This window comes from Hyla sarda, chromosome 10 (genome assembly GCF_029499605.1).
Source record: "Hyla sarda isolate aHylSar1 chromosome 10, aHylSar1.hap1, whole genome shotgun sequence".
Taxonomy (NCBI): domain Eukaryota; kingdom Metazoa; phylum Chordata; class Amphibia; order Anura; family Hylidae; genus Hyla; species Hyla sarda.
This window is the reverse complement of record NC_079198.1, coordinates 83,655,034-83,679,753: the sequence shown is the minus strand read 5'-3', so window position 1 is coordinate 83,679,753 and position 24,720 is coordinate 83,655,034. Positions and strand designations below refer to the sequence as shown.

At 44.8% G+C, this 24,720-nt stretch overlaps 2 protein-coding genes across 2 annotated transcripts; one reads left to right on the top strand and one right to left on the bottom strand.

Moving 5' to 3' along the window:
• Nucleotides 1-8,603: 8,603 nt before the first annotated feature.
• On the bottom strand, nt 8,604-19,036 carry SDHD (succinate dehydrogenase complex subunit D). The gene is made up of 4 exons (XM_056541930.1): nt 18,846-19,036; nt 12,801-12,905; nt 11,411-11,555; nt 8,604-9,344 (listed from the first exon to the last, which is right to left on the bottom strand). The coding sequence occupies exons 1-4, from the start codon at nt 18,889-18,891 to the stop codon at nt 9,179-9,181; spliced, it is 462 nt and encodes a 153-aa protein (XP_056397905.1). The 5' UTR covers nt 18,892-19,036; the 3' UTR covers nt 8,604-9,178.
• Nucleotides 19,037-19,112: 76 nt separating this feature from the next.
• TIMM8B (translocase of inner mitochondrial membrane 8 homolog B) lies at nt 19,113-22,283 on the top strand. Its single transcript, XM_056541931.1, has 2 exons — nt 19,113-19,375; nt 21,945-22,283. The coding sequence occupies exons 1-2, from the start codon at nt 19,259-19,261 to the stop codon at nt 22,110-22,112; spliced, it is 285 nt and encodes a 94-aa protein (XP_056397906.1). The 5' UTR covers nt 19,113-19,258; the 3' UTR covers nt 22,113-22,283.
• The last annotated feature ends 2,437 nt before the right edge of the window (nt 22,284-24,720 follow it).

The following is a 24,720-nucleotide window of genomic DNA, read 5'->3' as shown; positions in this document are numbered from 1 at the left end:
TCACAAGTATGTATCAGTCAGTTACCTTACTGTGGCATCACAAGTATGTATCAGTCAGTTACCTTACTGTGGCATCACAAGTATGTATCAGTCAGTTACCTTCCTGTGGCATCACAAGTATGTATCAGTCAGTTACCTTCCTGTGGCATCACAAGTATGTATCAGTCAGTTACCTTCCTGTGGCATCACAAGTATGTATCAGTCAGTTACCTTACTGTGGCATCACAAGTATGTATCAGTCAGTTACCTTACTGTGGCATCACAAGTATGTATCAGTCAGTTACCTTCCTGTGGCATCACAAGTATGTATCAGTCAGTTACCTTACTGTGGCATCACAAGTATGCATCAGTCAGTTACCTTACTGTGGTATCACAAGTATGTATCAGTCAGTTACCTTCCTGTGGCATCACAAGTATGTATCAGTCAGTTACCTTACTGTGGCATCACAAGTATGTATCAGTCAGTTACCTTACTGTGGCATCACAAGTATGTATCAGTCAGTTACCTTACTATGACATCACAAGTATGTATCAGTCAGTTACCTTCCTGTGGCATCACAAGTATGTATCAGTCAGTTACCTTCCTGTGGCATCACAAGTATGTATCAGTCAGTTACCTTCCTGTGGCATCACAAGTATGTATCAGTCAGTTACCTTCCTGTGGCATCACAAGTATGTATCAGTCAGTTACCTTCCTGTGGCATCACAAGTATGTATCAGTCAGTTACCTTACTGTGGCATCACAAGTATGTATCAGTCAGTTACCTTACTGTGGCATCACAAGTATGTATCAGTCAGTTACCTTCCTGTGGCATCACAAGTATGTATCAGTCAGTTACCTTACTGTGGCATCACAAGTATGTATCAGTCAGTTACCTTACTGTGGCATCACAAGTATGTATCAGTCAGTTACCTTCCTGTGGCATCACAAGTATGTATCAGTCAGTTACCTTACTGTGGCATCACAAGTATGTATCAGTCAGTTACCTTACTGTGGCATCACAAGTATGTATCAGTCAGTTACCTTACTGTGGCATCACAAGTATGTATCAGTCAGTTACCTTACTGTGGCATCACAAGTATGTATCAGTCAGTTACCTTACTGTGGCATCACAAGTATGTATCAGTCAGTTACCTTACTGAAGTGTTTCCCAACCAGGGGGCCTCCAGTTGTTGTACGGCTACAACTCCCATAATGCTAGGCTGCTGTCTGGACATGCTGGGAGTTGTAGTTTTGCAACAGCTAAAGGCCCTCCGGTTGGGATACACTGCCTTACAGTGTCATCATAAGTGGGTTTTAGTTATGTCAGTGTCATTAGCCACGTGTGAACAGACATCTGCACACTCTCCATACATTATTTGCTTAAAGGGTTACTCCGCTACCCAGCGTCCGGAACATTGAATTCCGAACGCTGTGTGCAGGCTTCCGTGTGCGTCCCCTTCCCATAGACTTTCATTGAGGGGGCAGGTGTGAACCACGGAAGCCTGCACACAGCGTTTGGAACTCAATGTTCCGGACGCGGGGGAGCGGAGTAACCCTTTAACATATATTACCATTTAAAGAATAAATAAATAAATTCTCTTGCACTATATGTATCAGTAGAAAGAAGTCTCTAACTCAATGTTTCCCAAACAGTGTGCCTCCAGCTGTTGCAAAACTACAATTTCCAACATGTTCGGACAGCCAACGGACACTGCTTTAACCTCAGGTGTAAAAGAATTTATATATATATATATATTATAATTTAACAGACTTTTTTTTTAAACAGTATTCAGATTACACTGCAGATTTTTCTATAGATGTCTGTGATGCTCGTAAATATAGTAAATTACTGTTAAATGTATCTATTAATGTAGCACCCACTACTGTCAACTTTAGAAACTGCATATTATATATTTTTTAGGGTTTAGCAGGCTTGTAGGACAGTAACAAAACATTTTTTCCCATTTTTTTTTTTTTACCATTGTGGAACACTTGAAAAAAGTTATTTCCCCTTTTGAATGATCCTTATACCACCGATTTAACTACCCCATTTAGGGTAGGGTCACACATAACGGACCCGCAGTGTATTTCACGCTGCATATCCGCCGGTGACCTGACCTATTTTGTGCCTCCAGCTGTTGCCACCCCCTCTTCCCCAGCCTCTGGCCTGCTCGCATTGGCAATCCGCCGCTATGAGAAGCCACACAGGGGGCCTGCGAGTCACCGAGTCCACATGCACAGTGCACTCAGACATCGTGGCTGCTCCGTGATGTCAGAGTGGACTCGGCGACTCGCAGGCCCCCTGTGTGGCTGATCATATCAGCGGATTGCCACTGCGAGCAGGCCATGGGTGGGCGGGGTTTGTGAAGGGGGGGGTTGGTTGTGGCAACAGCTGGGTCGGGCGATCGGGCAGATCCGCAGCGTATTTCATGTGTGACCCTACCCTTATACCGTAAAAGTGGCAGATCGTACCATTAGCAAGACTGGTATTACGCATGAACTTTATTTCCACTAGCAATAGTCATAGAACCACCATAACCATGTAAAAGTGTAACTTTAGAAATGGGGTGCCACGCACTAGAGAAACACAGCACATGCTGGGCAGCCAGGTTGCCAAAGGGTCCTACTGGAATAGGGTTTGGGCACCGAACTCTCTGGACATTGAGGGAGATTTATCAAATCCTGTCTAGTGGAAAAGTTGCCCATATCAACAAATAATATTGCTTCTTTCATTAATTGGAAAGGCCTCTGAAGCAATCTGATTGGTTGCTATGGGCAGCTCAGCAATTTTTCCTCTAAACAGCTTTTGATAAATCTCCCCCATTGTACGGTTGCCTCGGCAACCCATCTGCCCAGCATGAGCCATGTCTCTCCACACCAAACTGTTCATAGCATGTGGCATCAAATCTATGGAGTTTAGCTTAAAGGGGTAGTCCAGTGGTGAAAAACTTATCCCCTATCCTAAGGATAGGGGATAAGTTTGAGATCGCCGGGGGTCCGACCGCTGGGGCCCCTGCGATCTCTCTGTACGGGGCCCCTGCTCTCGGCCCAGATAGCGGGTGTCGACCCCCGCACGAAGCGGCGGTCGACACGCCCCCTCAATACATCTCTATGGCAGAGCCGGAGATTGCCGAAGGCAGCGCTTCGGCTCTGCCATAGAGTTGTATTGAGGGGGCGTGTCGGCCGCCGCCTTGTGCGGAGGTCGACACGCCCCCTTCCCGCGGGCTGTCGGGGCTCCGTACAGGAGATCGCAGGGGGCCCAAGCTGTCGGACCCCCCGCGATCTGCAACTTATCCCCTATCCTTAGGATAGGGGATAAGTTGCTCACCACTGAGTCACCACTGGACTACTCCTTTAAGGCGCTTTCACACTGTAAAAATTCACCCGTTATGAACACCCATTATAAAAGGAGGGGAAATAGGCAGTTATACGGACGGTACAAAATTATTATTGTCTATGGGATTTTTCTCATAGCCGTTTGAACCCGTTATCGCCCGTTATTAATAACGGTTGTTATTTTGCGACGGGCAAATGAACGGGAGAAATAGTGCATGCACTAATTCTCCTTTTACTATCACCTGTCACAAAATAATGGCCTTTATTAATAACGGGAGATAACGGGTTAAAAACGGCTATTAGAAAAATCCCTTAGACTATAATGGGATTTTCTAATAGCCGTTAGTGATTTTGTACCGGCAGTATAATTGCCGATTTGCCTTCTTTTTATAACGGGCGTTCATAACGGAAGTATTTTTATAGTGTGAAAGCAGCCTTACATGCTGCACACAGAGGCTGGGTTCACATCACGTTTTCTCCCATACGGGAGCGCATACGGCAGGGGGGAGCTAAAACCTTGCGCTCCCTTATGCCTTTGTGTGTGCTCCCATATGTAATTCATTTCAATGAGCCGGCTGGAGTGAAACGTTCGGTCCAGTCGGCTCAATTTTGTGCCTTATGCGCTTTTAGGTCCGGGGAAAAAGCGCATACAGCTCAAAAATGAGACGAACGGACCAAACGTTTCATTCCGGCCGGCTCATTGAAATGAAGTACATATGGGAGCACACACAAAGGCATAAGGGAGCGCAAGGTTTTAGCTCCCCGCTGCCATATGCGCTCCAGTATGGGAGAAAACGTGATGTGAACCAGCCCTTAGTGAGATTTATCAAATCCTGTGCAGAGGTAAAGTTAACCAGTTGCCCATAACAGCCAATCAGATCACTTCTTTTATTTTTTCAGAGGCCCTTTAAAAATAAAAAAAAGAAGCAATTTAATTGGTTGCTATGGGCAACTTTTCCTCTGCACAGGTTTTAATAAATCTCCCCCAGTGACTTTGCCTTATCTAGGTCTGCTTTTTGATAATTACTGTACAGATATAGGAATCTCATCAATGGCAAATAAAAGATTTTATAAATGATGAACTGTGGATTTAAAATGACTTTCCCTAAGGCCGGGTTGTCACACTGCAGCTGCCGTATGTGGATGAAGCCAAACCCACATGTGGTGGCCATTACGGATAACACTACTGTTTTACCAGAAAAATCATGTGAACATTGAGTTGTTGCTGCACTAAGAGGTGCAGAACGTGTTTGCCATATATTCCTCCTGAGGACAGTGCTGATGCACCGAAACTAGTAGAGGGCGGCAAATTATGGGTTTTAATGAGCTAATACAGTAGTCCAATAAAGGAGGACTGCAGGCCCCGGTGATATTCCATGAGTGGGTTTATCCCAAATATACTTTAATATCTGGAACTGTATTGCTGTATTATAAAATCACTAGTCACTATTATTTTAATATAAGAACAATAAACGTTATATTTTAAGGGAGTTTGTCTCAAAGGGATCTTGTGCCCCGGGCTTAGGTCCTGGGTTTTTGTATCTATATTTGAATTGTGAGTCCTGACCCACGCAGGGGATCATTTGTGATGAGGTGCAGATTAGGCTGCATTCCCAGCGGTGGTCTGCCACAATTTTCAGTCAGTGTCAAAAATCTGACATGCTGAGAAACTGACCAGATCGTAGTCACTAGCAGGCCACCGTATATACTCGAGTATAAGCCGCCCCCCTCGGCTTATACTTGAGTGAACTCTCCGCCTGTCAATCCCTTCTCAGTGGTCTTCAACCTGCGGACCTCCAGATGTTGCAAAACTACAACTCCCAGCATGCCCAGACAGCCATCGGCTGTCCGGGCATGCTGGGAGTTGCAGTTCTGAAACCTCTGGAGGTCCGCAGGATGAAGACCACTGCGGCCTTCGTCATCATCCAGACCCCCCCCTTTAGTTTTCTACTCACCTCCCCTCGGTGGGAAGGAAGGGTGAGCTGGTCCGTGCCATCTATGCTGCAGGGACCGTCCGGTGGGGAGGGTTAGTCGTTCTGACCTGTCCATTTTCACCGGGAGGCCCTCCTCTCCGCTCCGGGCCCGGCCTAGTGACGTTGCCTTGACGACGACGCACAGGTACGTCCGCGTTCAGCAGACGTCCCTGCGCATGAGCGTCCCTGTGCGTCGTCGTCAAGGCTGGGAGTTGTAGTTTTGTCCGCAGGTTGAGGACCATTGATGAAGGGATTGACAGGCGGTGATGATGAAGAGAGGGGGGGTGGGATGATGACGAGGGGGATGAGGACGGGGGTGAAAATGACAGGGTGATGAAGACTGGAGTGTTAATGACAGGGGTCTGGATGATGACATGGGGGGGATGATGTATTTCCCACCCTAGGCTTATAGTCAAGTCAAAAACTTTTCCTGGGTTTTTGGGGTGAAATTAGGGGCCTCGGCTTATAGTTGGGTCGGCTTATACTCGAGTATATACGGTATGATCGGGTCCGTAGCCCCATAATAGTTAATGGGCCCGTACATGTCCACACACAGATATGATTTCTGCCGATTTGAGCTTCTGAAATCGTATCTGTGCAGCGGACAGTCAAAACGTGGTGGGAATGCAGCCTTAAGTAAATGTAAAAATAAAACCCTGGTGTTTCAAATGCTTTTGAAACTTTCATAACATTGTGGATTTATTGCAGATTTTACTTACCCACTGAGGACAATTGGGGAAATACACAAAGGATCAGCAACAGTACTTATTGAAAAATTACTCAGTGACCAGTATGTGCCTCCATTACCCTGATAAAGCTGTTGTGTACTTCCTGAGTGGTGGGACTGGCATTCAGCTACCATGTGAGTGTCAGCCTGACAAAAGCTGTGGGGCCATCACCATCCACTACCCAGCATAGCCAGACTGCTGCACCGCAGTTTACAATGTGTTTTCTTACGTCATTGACACATCTCAGCATCTGCAGAATTTACAAAACCTTTGTACTCTTGCGCTACAGAGTTTTTTGATATATCTCCTCCCTATATACCTACATACACTGTGCTGGTGTCTATGGAGAGACCTGCTGCCAATAAAGAACAATTTTTGAGGACGCATACAAAATATCAGCTGACAAACTTACCTTTGCTTATTTGTCAGCTCCTCGCAGGTTCCTTTACAGGGCAATAATTAAAGCATACCTGTCAGATCCCACAAAAAAAAAAAAAAAAACTTATGTTACTCAGTACCTCATCCTGATCAAATGTAATTTTTATGTCTCTATCGTCCATATTTCACTAAAAATAGCATATTAATTCTGTCCCAAGTCTTTACAATTGTCTCAAAGGGAGGGGCATGTCCTTCTCTTGCCTGCACTGTGTGACTCCTCCCCCTCCCTCCCTATACTCACTCATTGGCTCAGGTTTATCAAACTATGTGAGGAAAAAATAGAGGAATTTTCCCACAACCACCAATCACAGCTCAGCTTTCACTTTACCAAAGCACGATAGCCGAGCTGTGATTGGTTGTTATAGAAAAATCCCTCTATTTTTTTCTATTTTCTGTGTCTAGAAAAGGCGCAAACAGGGTTTATTTGCGCCTTTTCGTTTACATATTTCTGCTGATTTTGAGTTGTAATCCACTGATTTTGGCAATACACATGATATGGAAGGAATTTATTAACTGCGCCTTTTGATGAAAAGGTGCAAAAAAGGCGCAAAGCCACTTAAAAGTCTCTAAAACTACACCAGCCAAGACTTAGCTTTTTGGTGTATGTGAAGAGAGAGATTCCAGAAAATGTGACCTGCACAAAATTTATCAAATGCTCTTTGACCATTTAATAAATTTGGTGCTCCTACACATTACCAGCAGACAAAAAAACAGGTGTAGACTAGAGATGAGCGAACTTACAGTAAATTCGATTCGTCACGAACTTCTCGGCTCGGCAGTTGATGACTTTTCCTGCATAAATTAGTTCAGCTTTCAGGGGCTCCCGTGGGCTGGAAAAGGTGGATACAATCCTAGGAGACTCTTTCCTAGGACTGTATCCACTTTTCCAGCCCACCGGAGCACCTGAAAGCTGAACTAATTTACGCAGGATAAGTCATCAACTGCTGAGCCGAGAAGTTCGTGACGAATCGAATTTACTGTAAGTTCGCTCATCTCTAGTGTAGACAAATCCTTCACTTACACTACAATAATAAATGCCGGCCAATGATTATTAAAGATTGCCTGTACTTTACCACCAAAGACAATATGGTGAGTGTATAACTTCGATCTTCCTATGTCATTCATGTGTGTCATCGTTAGCCAGTCCTGTAATGCTGGGACTTGTAGTTGGAGGTACAGTGTTTGGATAACAGCTTCAGCTGTGTGCCTACAGCTTTTGCAAAACTACAACTCCCAGCATGTCCAGGCATCCTTTGACTATACAGGCATGCTTGGAGTCAGTTTTGCAACAGCTGGAGGCACATGTTTGTTAAAACTCTGTATTAAAGCAATGTTGCTGCAGGCAGTGTTTCTTCTGTAACCTTGTCAATCAGCCACCTCCTGTCCATGACCCTTGGACACGCTCATGCTGCTGTGGGACTCATCAGTGTCCCAGGAGGTATGGTGGACCCCTGGTGGTGGGATTTGCAGAGGCAGAGGCAGTTTTCTTTAATAAAATGTGAATTTTTTTTAAAGAAGTATAAAAGTATATTAGAAAAACTATTATTTTACCAACATGTACAACATATAAAAGTTTTTATCCCTGACAGTGCCCATTTAAGAATGGACATACATTCTTGCCAAGGTTCATTTCCTTTATATTTGGCTTGTATAAAAAGGAGCTTAGGCTAGCGCTACATTGCAATTTTGGTTGCAACAGGGATTGTGTGACCAAATATCACCATGTTACACTGCAGTGATCACACTATGCTACATCTAAGGTCAGTAAATAGGGTTGTGCTGCAAATCCCAAAGTGCAAAGTGGCCATAACCCAATTGCAAAAAATGTTAGATGTGACCCCCAACTACTTACCTTAGCTGCAGTACACCATGATAACTGCAGTGTAATACAGTGAACTTTGGATGTGGAACCCCTGTCACAGTCAAAAATACCCTTCAAATCTAAGGTAAATAGAGTAGTCCTGCACATTGCTCCTCCAGTCAGTGTAAAAGAAACTGGAAGAGAGTCTGGTAGCCGCACACACACTGAGGACAGGGCTGATAGATGGGGGTCCTGAAATAAGGTCCTCACTCTAGAAGGTCTATATGCCCTATCAGGTCATATGATAAGGAGTTAAAGTACTTTTATGCCAGGACAAAAAAAAATTGTGTTTGTATTATCTTTAATTCAAGCATTAAACAAACGTTATTGTGAGATAACTCGATCTTCATTTATTTTAACAGTTTTTGTTAATGAAAAAAAGGAGATAACAATTGTGGTTTAGCTACCGAACCAGACAAGGATGCCTTCACTATGTGGAAGACATGAAGTGATATTGATTAGCCGGGCAGATGAAGAATTAAAGTTTTAGCAAAGAGACCACAAAATCAGGAACAATAAACACTTTAACCCAAAATGTAAGCAAGAATGGATTGTAGATTAGCTCATCCCCAATGATTAAAGATAGTCTGTGTCTCTCAGGATATTGTAACGTGTAGTTTATGTATTTAACATACTAAAATATCCAATATAGCAAATGGCTGTATCAAGCACTTTAATGAATCAGCATTTGGCGTTTTCTTCAGAGAACAGTACAGTGGTACAAACCAAACTGGACGGCATGTACTGTACTATAGGCAGCGGATATTCCTATCTTCAGCCATCTTCTAAGTTATTATTATTGCTGCCGCCCTTGAAGGCTTAAAATACTAGTGCTCATATACATTCATGTGCAGAGCCATCATAGGCTCCACAGCATTGCAACCGCTTTGCAGATGCCCACATCATGGTAGTTGAAATAGCAAAGACCAGCAAATGTTAAGGATGAGATGGCCAGCAGTCCTGTGTTAGCCAGCTTAATCTTTGCATCTCCATGAACGTAGTCAGTCACCACCTGCCCAAGACCCCTTAAAAACAAAACAAACATACAGAAATTACATCTTATAGACTCTGTGAACGACGTATCACAGCCCTCATTTTGGCAAATACACATGGAAAAGCTATGCAGAATTTCCTTTCCTAAAAAGATGGCCATCACAAATAAACATATACTGCATGGTATAGGTTGTTTCCGTATACATCAGAATGCTCAGTTTGGAAATAAACATCAGTAATTCGTTTATATGTATGCTACTGATGACAGACACCCAGGCCCAAGATCCTTTTACTAATTTTTCATCTGTAAAAGGGTCAAGCTCATTCTGCTGAGAAGAGGTTGACTTAGATTTAGGGGTGCTAAACATCTAAATAGGGATCGACCGATATCGTTTTTTGAGGGACGATACCGATAATCGGTGGAGGCTAGGGCCGGTAGCCGATAACTTATACCGATATTCCGGTATAAGTTATCTGCTATTTATCCCCCCGCGACACCGCTGCAGATCATTGATTTAAATCAATGCACTGCAGTGGCTTTTGCGGTGCCAAAGGCCGCCGCAGCCACCCGCTTCTCTCCCCCTGCCTGTCCGGGGGTCCTGAGACCTATCACCGCCACGCCGCACCGCACCGGCCCCATTGCCTCCCCCATCCCCGGTTTTATAATTACCTGTTTCCGGGGTCCACTCCACATCTGGCTCCGGTGGCGTCCTCCTGAACTGTCACTGTGCGCACTGATGGTGATGTCACGTCGCGCACGTCACGTCACTCGTCATTGCGCACAGCGTAACGCAGGATGCAGCAGGAGCAAGAAGCAGCGTGGGCCCCGGGAACAGGTAATTATAAAACCGGGGATGGGGGAGGCAATGGGGCTGGGGCGGTGGGGGGTGCGACGCGGTGCGGCGGTTGCGGTGCGGTGTGGCGGGGGGCGGTGCGGGGCATTATCGGCTTATCGGCAATGTAATTGCCGATACAGATAATGCCCAAAATCAGGATTATCGGCCGATAATATCGGCCATACCGATAATCGGTCGATCCCTACATCTAAACAATCATAGGAAATTAAATTCTATGATGGCTATGCTGTCAATGCTTGACCATGAGGGCTACTGCTGACAAATGCACAGATAAGAATGAAGAATAAGAAAGTAGGGACTATTCACAGGTACAGTATCCTCTGCACATTTCATGCACAGTAAAGCTGCAGCTTCAAATTCTACACAAATAAGCGCAGAATACTATTTGTGAGAATAGACCCATGAAAGGCAAAGTTGCCATCTTGCAGATTTGTTGCAGAAGTTCCTGTGACTGTTTCACTCATCTGAATAGACTTTATAAAACAAAATGTAGAACATGCTGCAGAAACCCTATTCAACTGTATGGAGCAGATTTTTAGTCACAGGAATGTCTGTAACAAACCTGCCACATATGAAAATCTGATAAAACTAATTTCATCTTGCTTTCTGCAGAGTACACTAGAGCAGTGGTCTTCAACCTGCAGACCTCCAGATGTTGCAAAACTACAACTCCCAGGATGCCCGGAGTCCGGGCTTGCTGGGAGTTGTAGTTTTGCAACATCTGGAGGTCCGCAGGTTGAAGACCACTGCACTAGAGGATAGGACAGGAGGACTTAATACCTCCAATAGGTGCCACTGTCCCCTATAAGCTCACATGTCTAGTGCGCTATTCCATACAGCATAAATTAAATGAGTTAAAAAAAAAATAATTGACATCGTTGTTGAAGGGGCTACCTCGGCAAAACGATAGGCCAATCAATCATTCATCAGTGGCATGCCGACATCCGACACCCTCACCAATAAACTTTGGAAATGAATGGAAGCTAAGCTGCAGTAACCAGACATGGCCACTACTCAACTGCTTCCGTCTCCTTCCACCGCAGTACACCAGTTGCAGCCCTGCTGAACAGCTGGCACACTGCCAATCGGCAATTGATGGTCTTACCTGTGGATAGGCCATCAATTGTTTGTGTCCAGAAAGCCCCTTTAACAACAATGGCCCATAAGCTTTTGATGGAAACAGGTCAGAATCAGATACAATACATTTTTCAGGTTTAGTGTTTAGTAGAAGGTTTTCTTACCAATGTCCGTGAAGGATTAAGGTTGCAGCCAGTGAATAGTCCATAGCCCCTCCAGGAAACATATAAGCTGCAGGTACAAGGCCTAGAAGAACCACACTCAACGCTCTTTCAGCTGTCCAGTGGAGGGAGGCAGCTTTGGAGGAGGCTAAAAAAAATTAAAAAAAATAAAAATTATATAATAATAATAATAATAATAATAATAATAATAATAATTAAATAAATATGACCGCTTAAAAAAATGATTGTACAAGTAAGACATGATGTGATACAGGTAAAATGCATTATCCACTACACCTCCAATATTGTTCAAGTGCAACACACTATGGGCCACTAGTTAAAGGGGTATTCCGCCCTTAGAGACATTTTATCCCCCATCCAAAGGCCCAAAGAAAACCGAATTATCGGTAAGTCATAATTACCCTTTTATTATATATCAACAGGCTCCAGAAAGTTAAATCTGTTTAACTTTCTGGCACCAGTTGATAAAAAAAAAAAAAAAAAAAGAAAAAAAAAAAAGAAAGCAAAGCTCAAAAAACAAACAGCAGGGGATGCAGAGAAAATAAGAACACATCTTAAAAAGTACTTGTCACCAAATAAAATGTTCTAAACGAACTCAGGCTATGTTCCCTAACTATTCCTAACACTCTTAAAAAAAATTGTTGGAGCTTTAAAAAGAGCTGTGTATCTTACCATTCTATTTGCACACATTGTGCAATTTACCAGCAGGAGAAAGTGGGCGTTTCCCAGCAAGCATGACATCACTGAAGCCTGCTTGGGGACCACTTCTGCCCTCACATCGGTGCAGCTCTGTGATGAATAGCAGACCTCAAGCTCTGTGCAGCTTTCAGTGAGACTATGCATGTTTCAGTGAGGCTCTTTGCAGCTTTCAATGAGGCTCTGTGCAGCTGTCTATCAAGCTCAGTGCAGAGAAGCACTTCCTGAGTTAGGTCTCCTGCCATTAATTGTGGCAGGAAACAGAACAGCGCCACCTAGTGGCCGTATTTTCTATTACATTTTAAACATATATGTTGATAATTTTAAAAGCAAGAGAATGGGAAAGTGTCTGCTAATTACACAAGGAACACTATTAAAAATTTTATTTGGTGACAGGTAATCTTTAAACAAAGAGCTATGGAGAAAGTGTTCTTGGTACCATAATAAGTACAAAGCAGGAATAAAAATGAAGCCTTTGAAAAGGTTTTGATAAATCTCCACAAATAAGTTTAGCTCCCTCTTCACTTGCAGTAGTTTTTGATGGGGCACCATAGCCTCCTTCTGTACTCCTTGCATGCATGGCAACAAAATATACACTGTAGCAGACTGTTAAGTATTTTTATAATGCATCTTTGATAGAGCTGTAATACCGTAAAAAGGTTCTTCGGTAGCATACCTTGACGATTTTGGGACACCTGGGCTGGGAATGCTTGTAATGAACTTCTGTCTTGTGGCAAAAACACTGCAGGTCTTATCAGCATAGATTTACTAAAGGGAAAAGCTGAAAATGATAAAACACAAACATTACACATCTTGACAGTTTGTTCAAGTTATAAAGAAACAAACGGTGTTGAAAGCGGTTTTTAAATTTAATAAATAAAAGGTGTATATATATATATATATATATATATGTGTTTTCCAAAACAGTGCGTCTCCAGCTGTTGAAAAACTACAACTCCCTCTTTTTTAAGAGTCCACTACTTCCTGTTAAACAATTCAATCTGAACTGACTCCTGTAGTTCTCAGTTTAACATGAGCCAATTTTAACCGCTGAATAACGTGATGAACACAGAAGCGGAAGACTTTCTTATGCAGAAGTGTGTAAGTAGTGGCAAATTAATATTAAAGGGTTAACTTAGCTTTAAAAGAATGTATCCCCCATGAAAAAAATAGGGTATAAGTGTCTGATGGCGGGGGGTCCCAAATCTCCATGAATGGGGAATGACTCTTCCTGCTGAGTACTCCGCTCACAGAGACAAACTGGTGTTGTCAGCAAAGGCCGCTCAGTCAATCACTGGACGGAGTGGTGTCCCCTACTATTTTGTCTCAAAAGCTGGGGGGGGGCGTAGTCAGGCCCTGTTTTGGAGACTGAAGGGGTCCCTGCTGTCAGACCACCCTCAATCAGACACTAATTTTCTGCCCTGTAAATAGGGTATAAGTTTTATTTTTTTTGTCAGTTTTTTTTTTTTTTTTTTTATCTGGAGTACCCCTTTGCAATCCAGGTTCTCATAAAATCAAGACTTCATTACATAGGAATATTATTGGGATATCATACAGTAGGAATAAAAACCAGCTCATCCCTGCCGCATGGGTAAATTAATCCGGCAGCAGCAGCTTCTCTCTCATGTAGGAAGAATGGAGAAAAACACTAGAGCTCTGTCTCCAGGTGCAACAACTCCAAGGAAAAAGCAGATATCCGGCTCCCAGTAGATAAATAAAATCCAAACTTTAATGGAAAATCCTTTAAAAACATACAGGTGGAAAAATAAAGAAAACCAACAAAGGGTAAAAGCACAAAAGCAACGCAAATGAGTAAGACTTGTTGACAAGTCGAAATGTGTTGGCATTTCGTTTGTGCTTTTACCCTTTGTAGGTTTTCTTTATTTTTCCACCTGTATGTTCTTAAAGGATTTTCAATTAAAGTTTGGATTTTATCTACTGGGAAACGGAAATGCGCTTTTTCCTTGGAGCATTATTAGAATGTGCCTATCCTTTTAATCATGGCCCCTGCCAGGTATTTGAGGACTGACACCATAACAGCAATTCCTTGCCAAGGTCACATGTCCAGTGCATCACTGCGCTGGCATAGTGAACATGACCTGGTGAAGGTACTGAGACTTGGCGAGTAAGCAACATGTTTATTCTTTTGCATATATTCAGCCAAGTGAGGATTTTCCCGAGAAGAGAAAAAAAAAAAAAACTATAAACCCCTAGCACTGACTGCGAAATGCAGAACTATGCACAGATGACACCGTGTGAATGACCACTTTGTATTCCTACCAAAATAAAGAGATGGTAACTAGTCATGCAGCATTTTTTAGTTATACTCAGCAGGAAAATTGTGAATATAGTAGTTGTACACGAATATAAATACAGCACGCATGGTGTGACGGCATGCAAGGTTCTTCCTATTTATTTCCACAGGACTGATCCCTATTGATGGATAAGTTTGGTTCATCAGTTTAATCCGGATCAGCCGTTTAAGCATTGGGACCGGAAAACAGGGAGGAAGCTTATCCATTTGCACTGGAGGGGTGGAGGGACATGTCAAGGGTTACTATAAGGGGGCGCTGGAAGGAAACACAGACATTTTAGATAGGCCCCTCCCCAAATTAACTAGAGCATAAACAATACATCTTTAATACTTGTCCACACGGAAAGGCAGGAATTAAAGGCTGGTGTCATGATGGACTCATGAAAAACGAATTATCGGTAAGTAATAATTCCAACTTTTCACTTCATCATCATGACAGCACCACCATGAGAGATACCGGATAAACAGGTGAGTTTGGGCATGGCTTGGCGCGGCATGTGAGAGGACACACGGTCCGGAGCTCTGCAAGGCATCCTGCTGTTATCCTGGGCATCTGGCCTAAAATCTATTCCCATTTGCCACCTACCTATTAATAAAGTGGTCCAGAGCATCGCTGCGTCAGGATGGCTGGGCGGAGGCATAATAACCAGGACATAGCAGGCGCAGGAGGATGGTGAGGCAGAGATACTGGGGGGGGGGCTGGCGGCATCCTGTGTGGGGGTGGCGAGGGTCACGGAGCACCTGCAGCGCTTCACACGTGTAACAGATCAGCCGAAGTGGTCCCTGGCAGACAAGTGGAGGGAAGAGGAGACAGATGGGGCTGACTGGCTAGCCGGAGCTCCGTTCTCTTCTACAGATGTGGCCTCCTCTACTGTGCTGAGCGGGCCTGAGCGCCCTGAAACCACAGGTCAGTCTGGGGTTAACCCCCTGCATATAGGATCGTCCTGTACATATCTTGGAGACTCCTCTACCCTCTTTTCTTAAGACCCTGCTGAGCCTCACCCCGATATTTCATATGCTGAGGCAGTGAAAGCTGTGGCTGCACAATTTGCTACCACCATTAACCCCTCCTCTGCTGGTGTGGTGTCTGCTGCTATGGGTGCCTCGCTGCCTCCAACTGCTACTACTTAGCCTACCCTGAAGGTGTCTTTTTGGCTGTCTCCAAGGGCAACACTGATGTTAAAATGTTGCTGGGACGATTGCGTGAGTACATTAACCTTATCCGCCATAATATGCAAAAGGTTTCTGAGAGCATTGGTGCGGTTGAGGAAAGAGTTGGGGATCTGGAGGATCAAGTTCCTCTGCTCAAGAGAGATATGCATCGTGTGATTAATAATCTGACTGCACTTGCAGCAAAATCTGAAGACATGGAAAACTGCCTGCGGCGGAACAATATGCGCCTGGTGAGCGTCCCTGAAAAGGCCGAGAGTTGTGACCCTAGGGAGTACTTTGAAAATTTGCCCCTTAATACGTTTTGGAAAGATACTTTGACACCTCTCTTGGATGTTGAGCATGCCCATAGGGTGCCGACTCGTCCTCTTCCTCCTGGAGCCCCACCTCAAGCTGTCCTCATCCGCATTCTACACTTTAAGGACAGAGATATCATCCTACGCAAAGCCAGGGACATGGATTTGCTTACTATTAATGGCAGTCGTGTTTCTATCTTTCCGGATTTTTCAGCTGAAGTTTAAAAGAGGCGGGCCAAATAAGTGGATATCAAGAGACACATGCGTACACTGAATGTGGTGTACTCTATGCTTTACCCGGCCCGTGTCAGGGTGGTCGCCTTAGGAACTACCCATATGTTTGACACCTCTGTGGCGGCTACGGAGTGGCTGGATGTTCATGAGGCGCAAATACGGTGTGCCCGTACCTGAGGTTACTGCGCAAACTTTGCATTTAACTGTGGTCCTGTTCATCTGATCAGGACTAGTTGTGCCTTCATTTATATTTAGGCATTATGGTCCTGACTGTGCTCCTATGCCCATGTTATTCTATTATTGCCCTTTGTTTTTTCATTTACTGCATATATTCATTGTCTTCTGTTCTGTAGGTTTCTATATATATGCTGTGAGATATCCCTTATATATTTTATTTTTGCTCAGACTTGAGCATGGCATGTTTGTGAAAAGGTTTTTTCTGTCTACATGTTACCTGCTCACTCTACCTGGGCTGTTTGTTTGCTCCCTGTGTTGCAAGTTGTGACTGTTTGATTTTTGTTGTCTGTCTGGGGTGTTTGTTTTGCATTGTGTCCTTCCTTCTGGCCTTTATGTAGTACTCTATTTCCTATGTCTCTCTTCCCTCTGGACCACTGGCAGCTACTGTTTCCGCCCCTTTATGTTTTCACTTATGCTTCCCTGCTTTCCTTATGGCTACAGATTTACATGTAGTGGCGTGGAATGTGAGGGGCCTTAATGATGCCACTAAGCATTTCGCTATTTTTCAGGCGCTTAAAAGGAGTAGTCCAGTACTGAAAAACGTATCCTCTATCCTAAGGACAGGGTATAAGTTTCAGATCGCAGGGGGTCCGACCGCTGGGGGCCCTCCGCGATCTCCTGTACAGGGCCCCAGCAGCCCGCGGGAAGGGGGTGTGTAGACCACCACATGAAGCCGCGGCTGACAAGCCCCCTCAATACAACTATGGCAGAGCCGGAGATTGCCGAAGGGGCGTGTAAGCTGCTGCTTCATGCGGTGGTCAACACGCCCCCCTCCTGCGGGCTATCGGGGCCCTGTACAGGAGATCGGACCAGACTCCTTCTACGGCTTTGGCTAGGTTTGTGGAGGAGGTGGGGTGGCAGATCTTTGGAGGAGATGTAATCCTACCAAGGTTCAATACTCTTGTTACTCCAGCTCTCATGGTATGCGGTCACGCATTGATCTTGCACTGGGCAATGAGTTGGTCTTTCCCCTGGTTACATCGGTGGAGTATCTACCCTGTAGTCTCTTTGATCACTTCCCTATTTTGTACATCTCCCCTTGAATTCTCATTCTGGGTTGCAGGGTTCTCTGTGGCGAATGAACCCTTTTGGCTTCAGGTCCCCTCAGCTGGCCTTACGCTCAAGACTGATTTAGAAGCCTTTCCTGAGATCAATGCGGGAACTGCCTTGGTGGGTACAGTGTGGGATTCTTTGAAGGCGTATGTGAGGGGTATTTTTATCATAACTCTTTCAAATTTGCACCTAAACATCCATACAATGGCTTATTTTTTGCGCCACCAATGCTACTTTGTAATGAAGTCAGTCATTTTACCCAAAAATCGACGGCGAAATGGAAAAAAAATCATTGTGAGACAAAATTGAAAAAAAAAAAAAAAACACACACACCATGCTGGGAGTTGTAGTTGTAGTTAAAATGACTGATGTCATTACAAAGTAGAATTGGTGGCGCAAAAAATAAGCCTCATATGGATTTTTAGGTGCAAAACTGAAAGTTATGATAAAAATACCCCTCACATATGCAGGGAACATTTTGTCCTACTCTGACCCCTATATAATTTTTATTTCTCCTTATACGGTACTGCATGAGGGCTCATGTTTTACACCCCGATCTGTAGTTTTTAACGGTACCATTTTATTTTTATGTGACTTTTTGATCGCTCTTCCCCCCCCTTCTTCTTCTTCTTTTTCTTTCCCCAAATTCAGAAGTTGCAGTTAGTTACCAATCCCCCAACTTCCGGAATGTTGCACCTTAAACTATACCAATTTTTCCCAACCAGAGCGCCTCCAGCTGTTGCAAAACTACAACTCCCAGCATGCCCTGATACAGCAGGTGGCTCAACAGCTGCCTCCAAACGAAAACTACAACTCCCAGCATATTGGACTATATAGTAGTATATAGTATAGGTCAGTGTTTACAAACCATGGGTGCCTTCAGCTGTTGAAAAACTACAACTCCCAGCATGCCTGGACAGCCAACGGTGTGGTGCAACATTCCGGGAGTTGGAGGATTGGTTGGATAAATACCGGCCATTGCATTGCTGGTATTTTAAATATAAAAATACCGTCTGGGTCCGTAAAATATCGGTCAGGCGGCAACCCTACTGACCAGGCATGCTGGGAGATGTAGTTTTGCAACTGCTGGAGGCACACTGGTTGGAAACCTCCTAACCTATTGCTCTTCAGCTGTTGCAAAACTACAACACCCAGCATGCCCTGTAGTTTCCCACTGGGTGTGCACAGGTTGAGGAACACTGCACTGGTGACTTAATAAGAATAGGGGTGTAAGTCTATCATAAACCCACCCAAAGACGGATACTAACCAAAACAGAAGCCACCACACACTTTGTTTTGTCATAAACAATAAAGTTACACTATAAACGTAGAAAAAGGAAAAAACACGTATGTTTAGTAACCAACAATTAGAACACAGTGTAAAAGAATATTAGAGGGTACACAGAGCCGGGCTCACCTCTGCTCGCCCTGCATAGGGCGCCCACTTTCACCAAAGCCGCCATCTTGCCTGACACCCGGACCAAGGTGACACCGCGAACCAGGAAGTGAAACAGAGCGGTTCCCCTGTCAACAAAACTTTATCAGTATAAAGTGTCTAAAATAACTTTATTAGTCTTGTACACAAATAGTGACATCGCCGCTGGCTATGAATAGAAATAAGGGCGGCGCACCGGTCACTCAAGCTTTGGTGGGAAAGCTAAACATAATACAAGTAGCCAATCAGGAGTCAGAAAATCCCGACAGTCGTTTAGCCAATAGGAGCTCAGTGTAGCCTCGTTTTGGGTTTCACGCTTAGCCAATCAAGGTGTATAGGCAGTGAACGGTCTTGAAGAGTGGCTGCAGCGGTTGAAGGTCGCGATAGTGTTCAGCATGGCGGATTTTGACAAGGACTTTGACTTGTCCGGTGTGGGCGCTAGTCCCGCGGAGACGGCGGAGCTGCAGAGAATGCTGGCCGTGGAGCAGCAGAGAGCGCAGTTCACAGCTCAGGTGAGGCGGACGTATGACCACGTGGTGCTATGCTGCCTGCACACCTCCTTAAAGGGGCCGTCCAGAAGGGTATAAAGATTTCCCTAGTAATTACAACATGCTGGTCTTGTCACAAGAAAAGAGTTGGCAACTAATCTCTAATACAAACTTTGCTCAGATTCACAGCATAGCAACATGTAAATCTGGCTGCCATGATGGTTGTCTGTGGTGACGTCAATATGTTACGTACTATTTATGGTTGTCTATGGTGACGTCAACATGTTACGTACTGTTTAGATGCCATGATGGTTGTCTGGGTTTATATTAAAGCGCAACTGTCATGGATATTGTACCCCCCAGACTAATAACATGATAGCATAGATCGGTGGTCTTCAACCTGCGGACCTCCAGATGTTGCAAAACTACAATTTGCAATATCTGGAGGTCCGCAAGTTGAAGACCACTGGTATAGATGATACGTGTAATGCAGCTGTACTTTTGGCTGCTGTTTATCTCACTTTAACAGCAGGAAAATAGTTTTATTGTGCGGTCAGTAACAGTCGGATAGGCGTGGCTGGGGATCGTAATGCCCCACCTCCGCCACGCCTATCCCCTGTAAGTGAGCGCTGAGACCACTGTGTGATTGACACACAGGTCCCCACCCCCGATGTCCATGATGTGCGGTCCGGTGTGACTCCACTGAGCCTATACATATTATGTGCACTTTTAGGTTATATGATATACAGTGTCCGTACTCCTCTTCTTTCTTCTCATGGTGCCGGAGACACGCTGCTTCTGCTTTCACTAGAGGCACAGAGCTCGCTCCCGTTGTCTGCCGCCAGCTCAGTGCGCCTGAGCAGTGCTAGAGGTGGGGAGCGAGCTCTGTGCCTGTAGTGAAAGCAGAAGCAGCACGTCTCCAGCACCAGGAGAAGAGGAGTACGGGCACTGTATATCATATAACATAAAGGTGCACATTATATGTATAGGCTCAGTGGAGTCACGCCGGACCGCACATCATGGACATCGGGGGGTGGGGACCTGTGTCATCATCCCAAACGACATATCCTATCAGACTTGGGTGAAAGTGGAAAGAATTTGTAGTAATAACAGACGAAATGTCCTTCAAGTGAATAGAGCTCCGTATGTGCGGTCATTCTCTTTAAACATTGCTGAATGCTGAGCTTGCAGTATTCGGATGTCCCATAGAGTGCTGGCCTATTCTATCATATGGCTTGTATAGGACATCTTAAATCGATAAGATTCACATAGCTGCTTCACTTATAAATGCATTGAAGCAGCAAAAAGGAAAAAAAAAAGGGGGGGGGGGGGGATTCTAGGATGTACTCCCCCTGTCACCACTTCCCAACCATGACTGGCTAATACATGAAGGTCAGGAGGTTGATAGTGCTCCCTGTATTGTTAAAGGGGTACTCCGCCCCTGACATCTTATCCCCTATCCAAAGGATAGGGGATAAGATGTTAGATCGCCGCGGTCCCGCTGCTGGGGACCCCGGGGATCGCCGCTGCGGCACCCCGCCATCATTACTGCACAGAATGAGTTCGCTCTGTGCGTAATTACGGGCGATACAGGGGCCGGAGCAGCGTGATGTCATGGCTCTGGCCCTCATGACATCACGGCCTGTCCCCTTAATGCAAGTCTATGGCAGGGGGGTGACAACCGCCACGCCCCCTTCCCATAGACTTGTATTGATGGGGGTGGGCCGTGACATCACGAGGGGCGGAGCCATGACGTAACTATGCTCCAGCCCCTGTATTGCCCGTCATTACTTGCAGAGCGATCTCGCTCTGCGCAGTAATGATAGTGGGGTGCTGCAGCAGCGGGACCCCGGCGACCTGACATCTTATCCCCTATCCTTTGGATAAGGGATAAGATGTCTAGAGACGGAGTACCCCTTTAAATCACGGTCTGCTTCAAAAGCTGTGCCCATGGCTAGGGATGTCCCGATACCATTTTCTCAAGTGTTTATTTATTTTTTTTTTTTTTTCAAAATTACTCACCGAAAGTGGAACATGAGGACCTAACTGACACTCGTAATTAAGATATTCCCCCAGTAGTTATATAGGGACCCCCATTAGGTAATAAAAAATCCCACAGTACATAGGAAATTCTCCCCTTTCAGGTAGAAGTCCGCAGAAGATAGGGAAGTAGCAAATCCCGCTATTAGGTATAAGCCTCCAGTAGGTATGAAACCTTCTCCTTCTAAGTAGAAGCCCCCCAGTAGTTAGGTAGGGGACCTCCTATTTGTTTCCCCCACTGTCTCCTCCAACAGAAAATAATAAAAATCCCACTCCCCTTCCCTTCGGTTCTCTGCCAGTGAGGAAGAAACAGGGATTGGAGACATTTAACCTCTCAGACACCGATGTTGGAAGAAACAGTGGTAACTAAATGGCCATCGTTTTTTCCATTATCACCCCCATAACATGATCATGGGGTGCCCACAGCAGTTGAGGGCCTAACAAAGACTTCTTTGTGTCATGTGTGTAAATGATACCAAACAAAATTAACTTGTAGAATTTTCCTACAGTAACATGCTGCAGATAATAATTTCTATATATATATTTTCCCTAGGTTCACAAATTTATGGACGTGTGTTGGGACAAGTGCATGGACAGACCTGGTACTAAGTTAGATTCAAGAACAGAGAGCTGCCTAGTCAGCTGCGTGGAGCGTTTTATCGACACAACCCTATCCATTACCAATCGCTTTGCTCAGCTTGTAGAAAAAGGAACTCAATGACATTGATATATATGGACTCATATCTCTGCCAGCAAGTGTAATGTCAACTCAATGTTACTGAAATCCCTTCTTAGTACTGGTGACATAGATGTTCAGCTGTGTTTTATTATTATCCTTTGAAATGTATATAAACCTGCAGATAAAAGTAATTAAATCTCTGTCCTAAATATTTCTATGTAGTCGACTGATGTCATCAGAGCATTTTGATATTGCTTTGAAAGGGGAGCTGTAACATAAGCAATGCTCAAAGGAGTTGTCATACAGTTGACACTTATTACCCATCCACAGGATAGACTAAAAGTGCCTAAACATTGGGGGTTTCACCCCTGGGACCTCCACCAATCACACAAGCTGGGTACTGTATCCCCTGTTAGAAGCGGTGGTCAAGTATGTGCACTGCAACTCAATTTAATGTCTATCAGGCTAGATTTCCACACAGGTTTTTTCCTGGCGCTTTTTGGAAAACTGCAGTTTTTGAGTTAAAGTCAGAAGTGGATCCAGTAGGAAGGATAAGTATAAGTCCTACCTTTACGTTTCCCATTCCTTTTGAATACACTTCTGGCTTTGGCTAAAACAAAACTTCAGTTGCCATTTTCAAAAAAACGCCAGGAAAATGGTGAATTATACTCACCGATAATTCCTTTTCTGGAAGTCGCCACGACAGCACCCATGAGATTATCTCCTCCTCCTGATTGAAACAGGAAAAAACACTGAGGTTAAATTCCCCACCCCTTCCTGTCCACACCAGTGTATTTATAAAGCACACCGAAGGAAAGGAAAAAAGTGCATCAAAAAACACTATAATAAAAAAACAACCAAAGGGTGGGATGTATGGGTGCTGTCGTGGAGACTTCCAGAAGAGGAATTATCGGTGAGTATAATTCACCATTTCCCCCCACGTCTCCACGATAGCACCCATGAGAAATACCAAAGAATTTACTTAGGGAGGGACTACAGCACTGAGAACTTTACGTCCAAAGGCCATTTCCTCAGAAGACAAAATGTGAACTCTATAATGTCTGGAAAAGGAATGAAGTTTTTTCCAAGTGGCAGCTTTGCAAATCTGTTCTACAGAAGCTCCAGCTCTCTCTGCCCATGATGAGGAAATTGCTTTAGTAGAATGGGCCTTCAATTGTCTAGGAGGGGCTTTTCCTCTGCCCACATAAGCCTCTGAAATTGTGGTCTTAATCCATCTGGCTATAGAACTCCTAGAGGCTTTCTTGCCTCTATTAGGGCCAGCAAACTGAATAAACAGATTGTCATCCTTCCTCCACATCAATGTAGATGAGGACAGCTCTTCTAACATCCAAAAGACTATGGGGGAGATTTATCAAAACCTGTGCAGAGGAAAAGTTGCCCATAGCAACCAATCAGATTGCTTCTTTCATTTTTAACAAGGCCTCTGCAAAATTAAAAAAAGCAATCTGATTGGTTGCTATGGGCAACTGGGCAACTTTTCCTCTGCAAAGGTTTTGATAAATCTCCCCCTATATGATTTTTCTAAGTCATTTTTGGGATCTGAACAGAAGGATGGAACCACAATATCCTGTGATCTATGAAACGTAGAGACAACTTTAGGGAGGAAGTTAGGATCAAGCTTTAAAAATGATTTTGTCATCCAAAATTCTGATATAAGGCTCTTGGATAGAAAGAGCCTGAATTTCACCTACTCTGCTAGCTGTAGTGATGGCGATTTAAAAATATAGTTTTGAGAGTCAAACATTTTTCAGAAATAGAATCCAGAGGCTCAAAGGGATCCAAAGGAAGAGCCGCTAGAACTGTATTTAAAGGGTAGCTCCCACCATCCTCTTTTTTTTTTTTTCTGTCCCTGCCTATTGCCCATCTATCCCTAACCCCCTCCCTGCCTTTATTTATTTTTTTATTATCTTAAAAATGGCATTTTGTCTGCCTGGTAGTGTGCTCACTACCAGGCAGACTTCCCCAGCAGGCACCACGTCACTGATGCCTGCTGGGGGCCGAGTTCCGCCCATAGTTCTCAGGACAGGGTGCCTCCAGCTGTTTCACCACCACAACTCCCAGCATGCCCTGACATCTATTTGCTGTCAGGGCATGCTGGGAGTTGTAGTGGGGAAACAACTGGAGGCACCCTGTGTTGGAAGACACAACCCCCCCCCCCCCCCTCCCCCTCACCTGTGCCGGACCATGAGCGGGGGTCCGTAGAAAGCAACAAGTGTATGCCCGGCTTCCTGTCAAGCCCGTACACTCTGGAAACTGTCTCTATGTTTCTGGAGGATTGAAAGTCCTCCAGAACCATAGAGAGAGTTACCAGAGTGTAGGAGCATGACAGGAAGCCGGGCATACACTTGTTGCACCATATAACGCGCTCCCCCAGCAATGACAGGACACAGCTGCAAGGAGCAGTGAGGAGGCGGCGTATCCCCACTGGAGCCGGGGCTGTAAGCAGAGGTAAGAGCCATGTTCCTCCCTGCTGCAGGGAGAATATGCAGCAGGGAGGCGGCCAGTGTGTGAGTCCAGGGAGCCAGTGCGCAGCCCTGGATTTCACTGTGCTCGCTCTCGCCTGTTTGATTGACAGGCGGGAGCGAGCACCGCAGTGACTGGAATTTCGACTCATTTGCCAGGCTCAAAT

Coding starts and splice junctions, on each gene's coding strand:
- SDHD (XM_056541930.1), bottom strand. CDS start 18,891: ATGGCGGCTTTGGTGAAAGTGGGCGCCCTATGCAGGGCGAGCAGAG. Junction 12,906..18,845: donor CCTATGCAGGGCGAGCAGAG/GTGAGCCCGGCT, acceptor TATCATTTTCAG/CTTTTCCCTTTAGTAAATCT. Junction 9,345..11,410: donor TTAATCCTTCACGGACATTG/GTAAGAAAACCT, acceptor TTTGTTTTTAAG/GGGTCTTGGGCAGGTGGTGA.
- TIMM8B (XM_056541931.1), top strand. CDS start 19,259: ATGGCGGATTTTGACAAGGACTTTGACTTGTCCGGTGTGGGCGCTAGT. Junction 19,376..21,944: donor GAGCGCAGTTCACAGCTCAG/GTGAGGCGGACG, acceptor TATTTTCCCTAG/GTTCACAAATTTATGGACGT.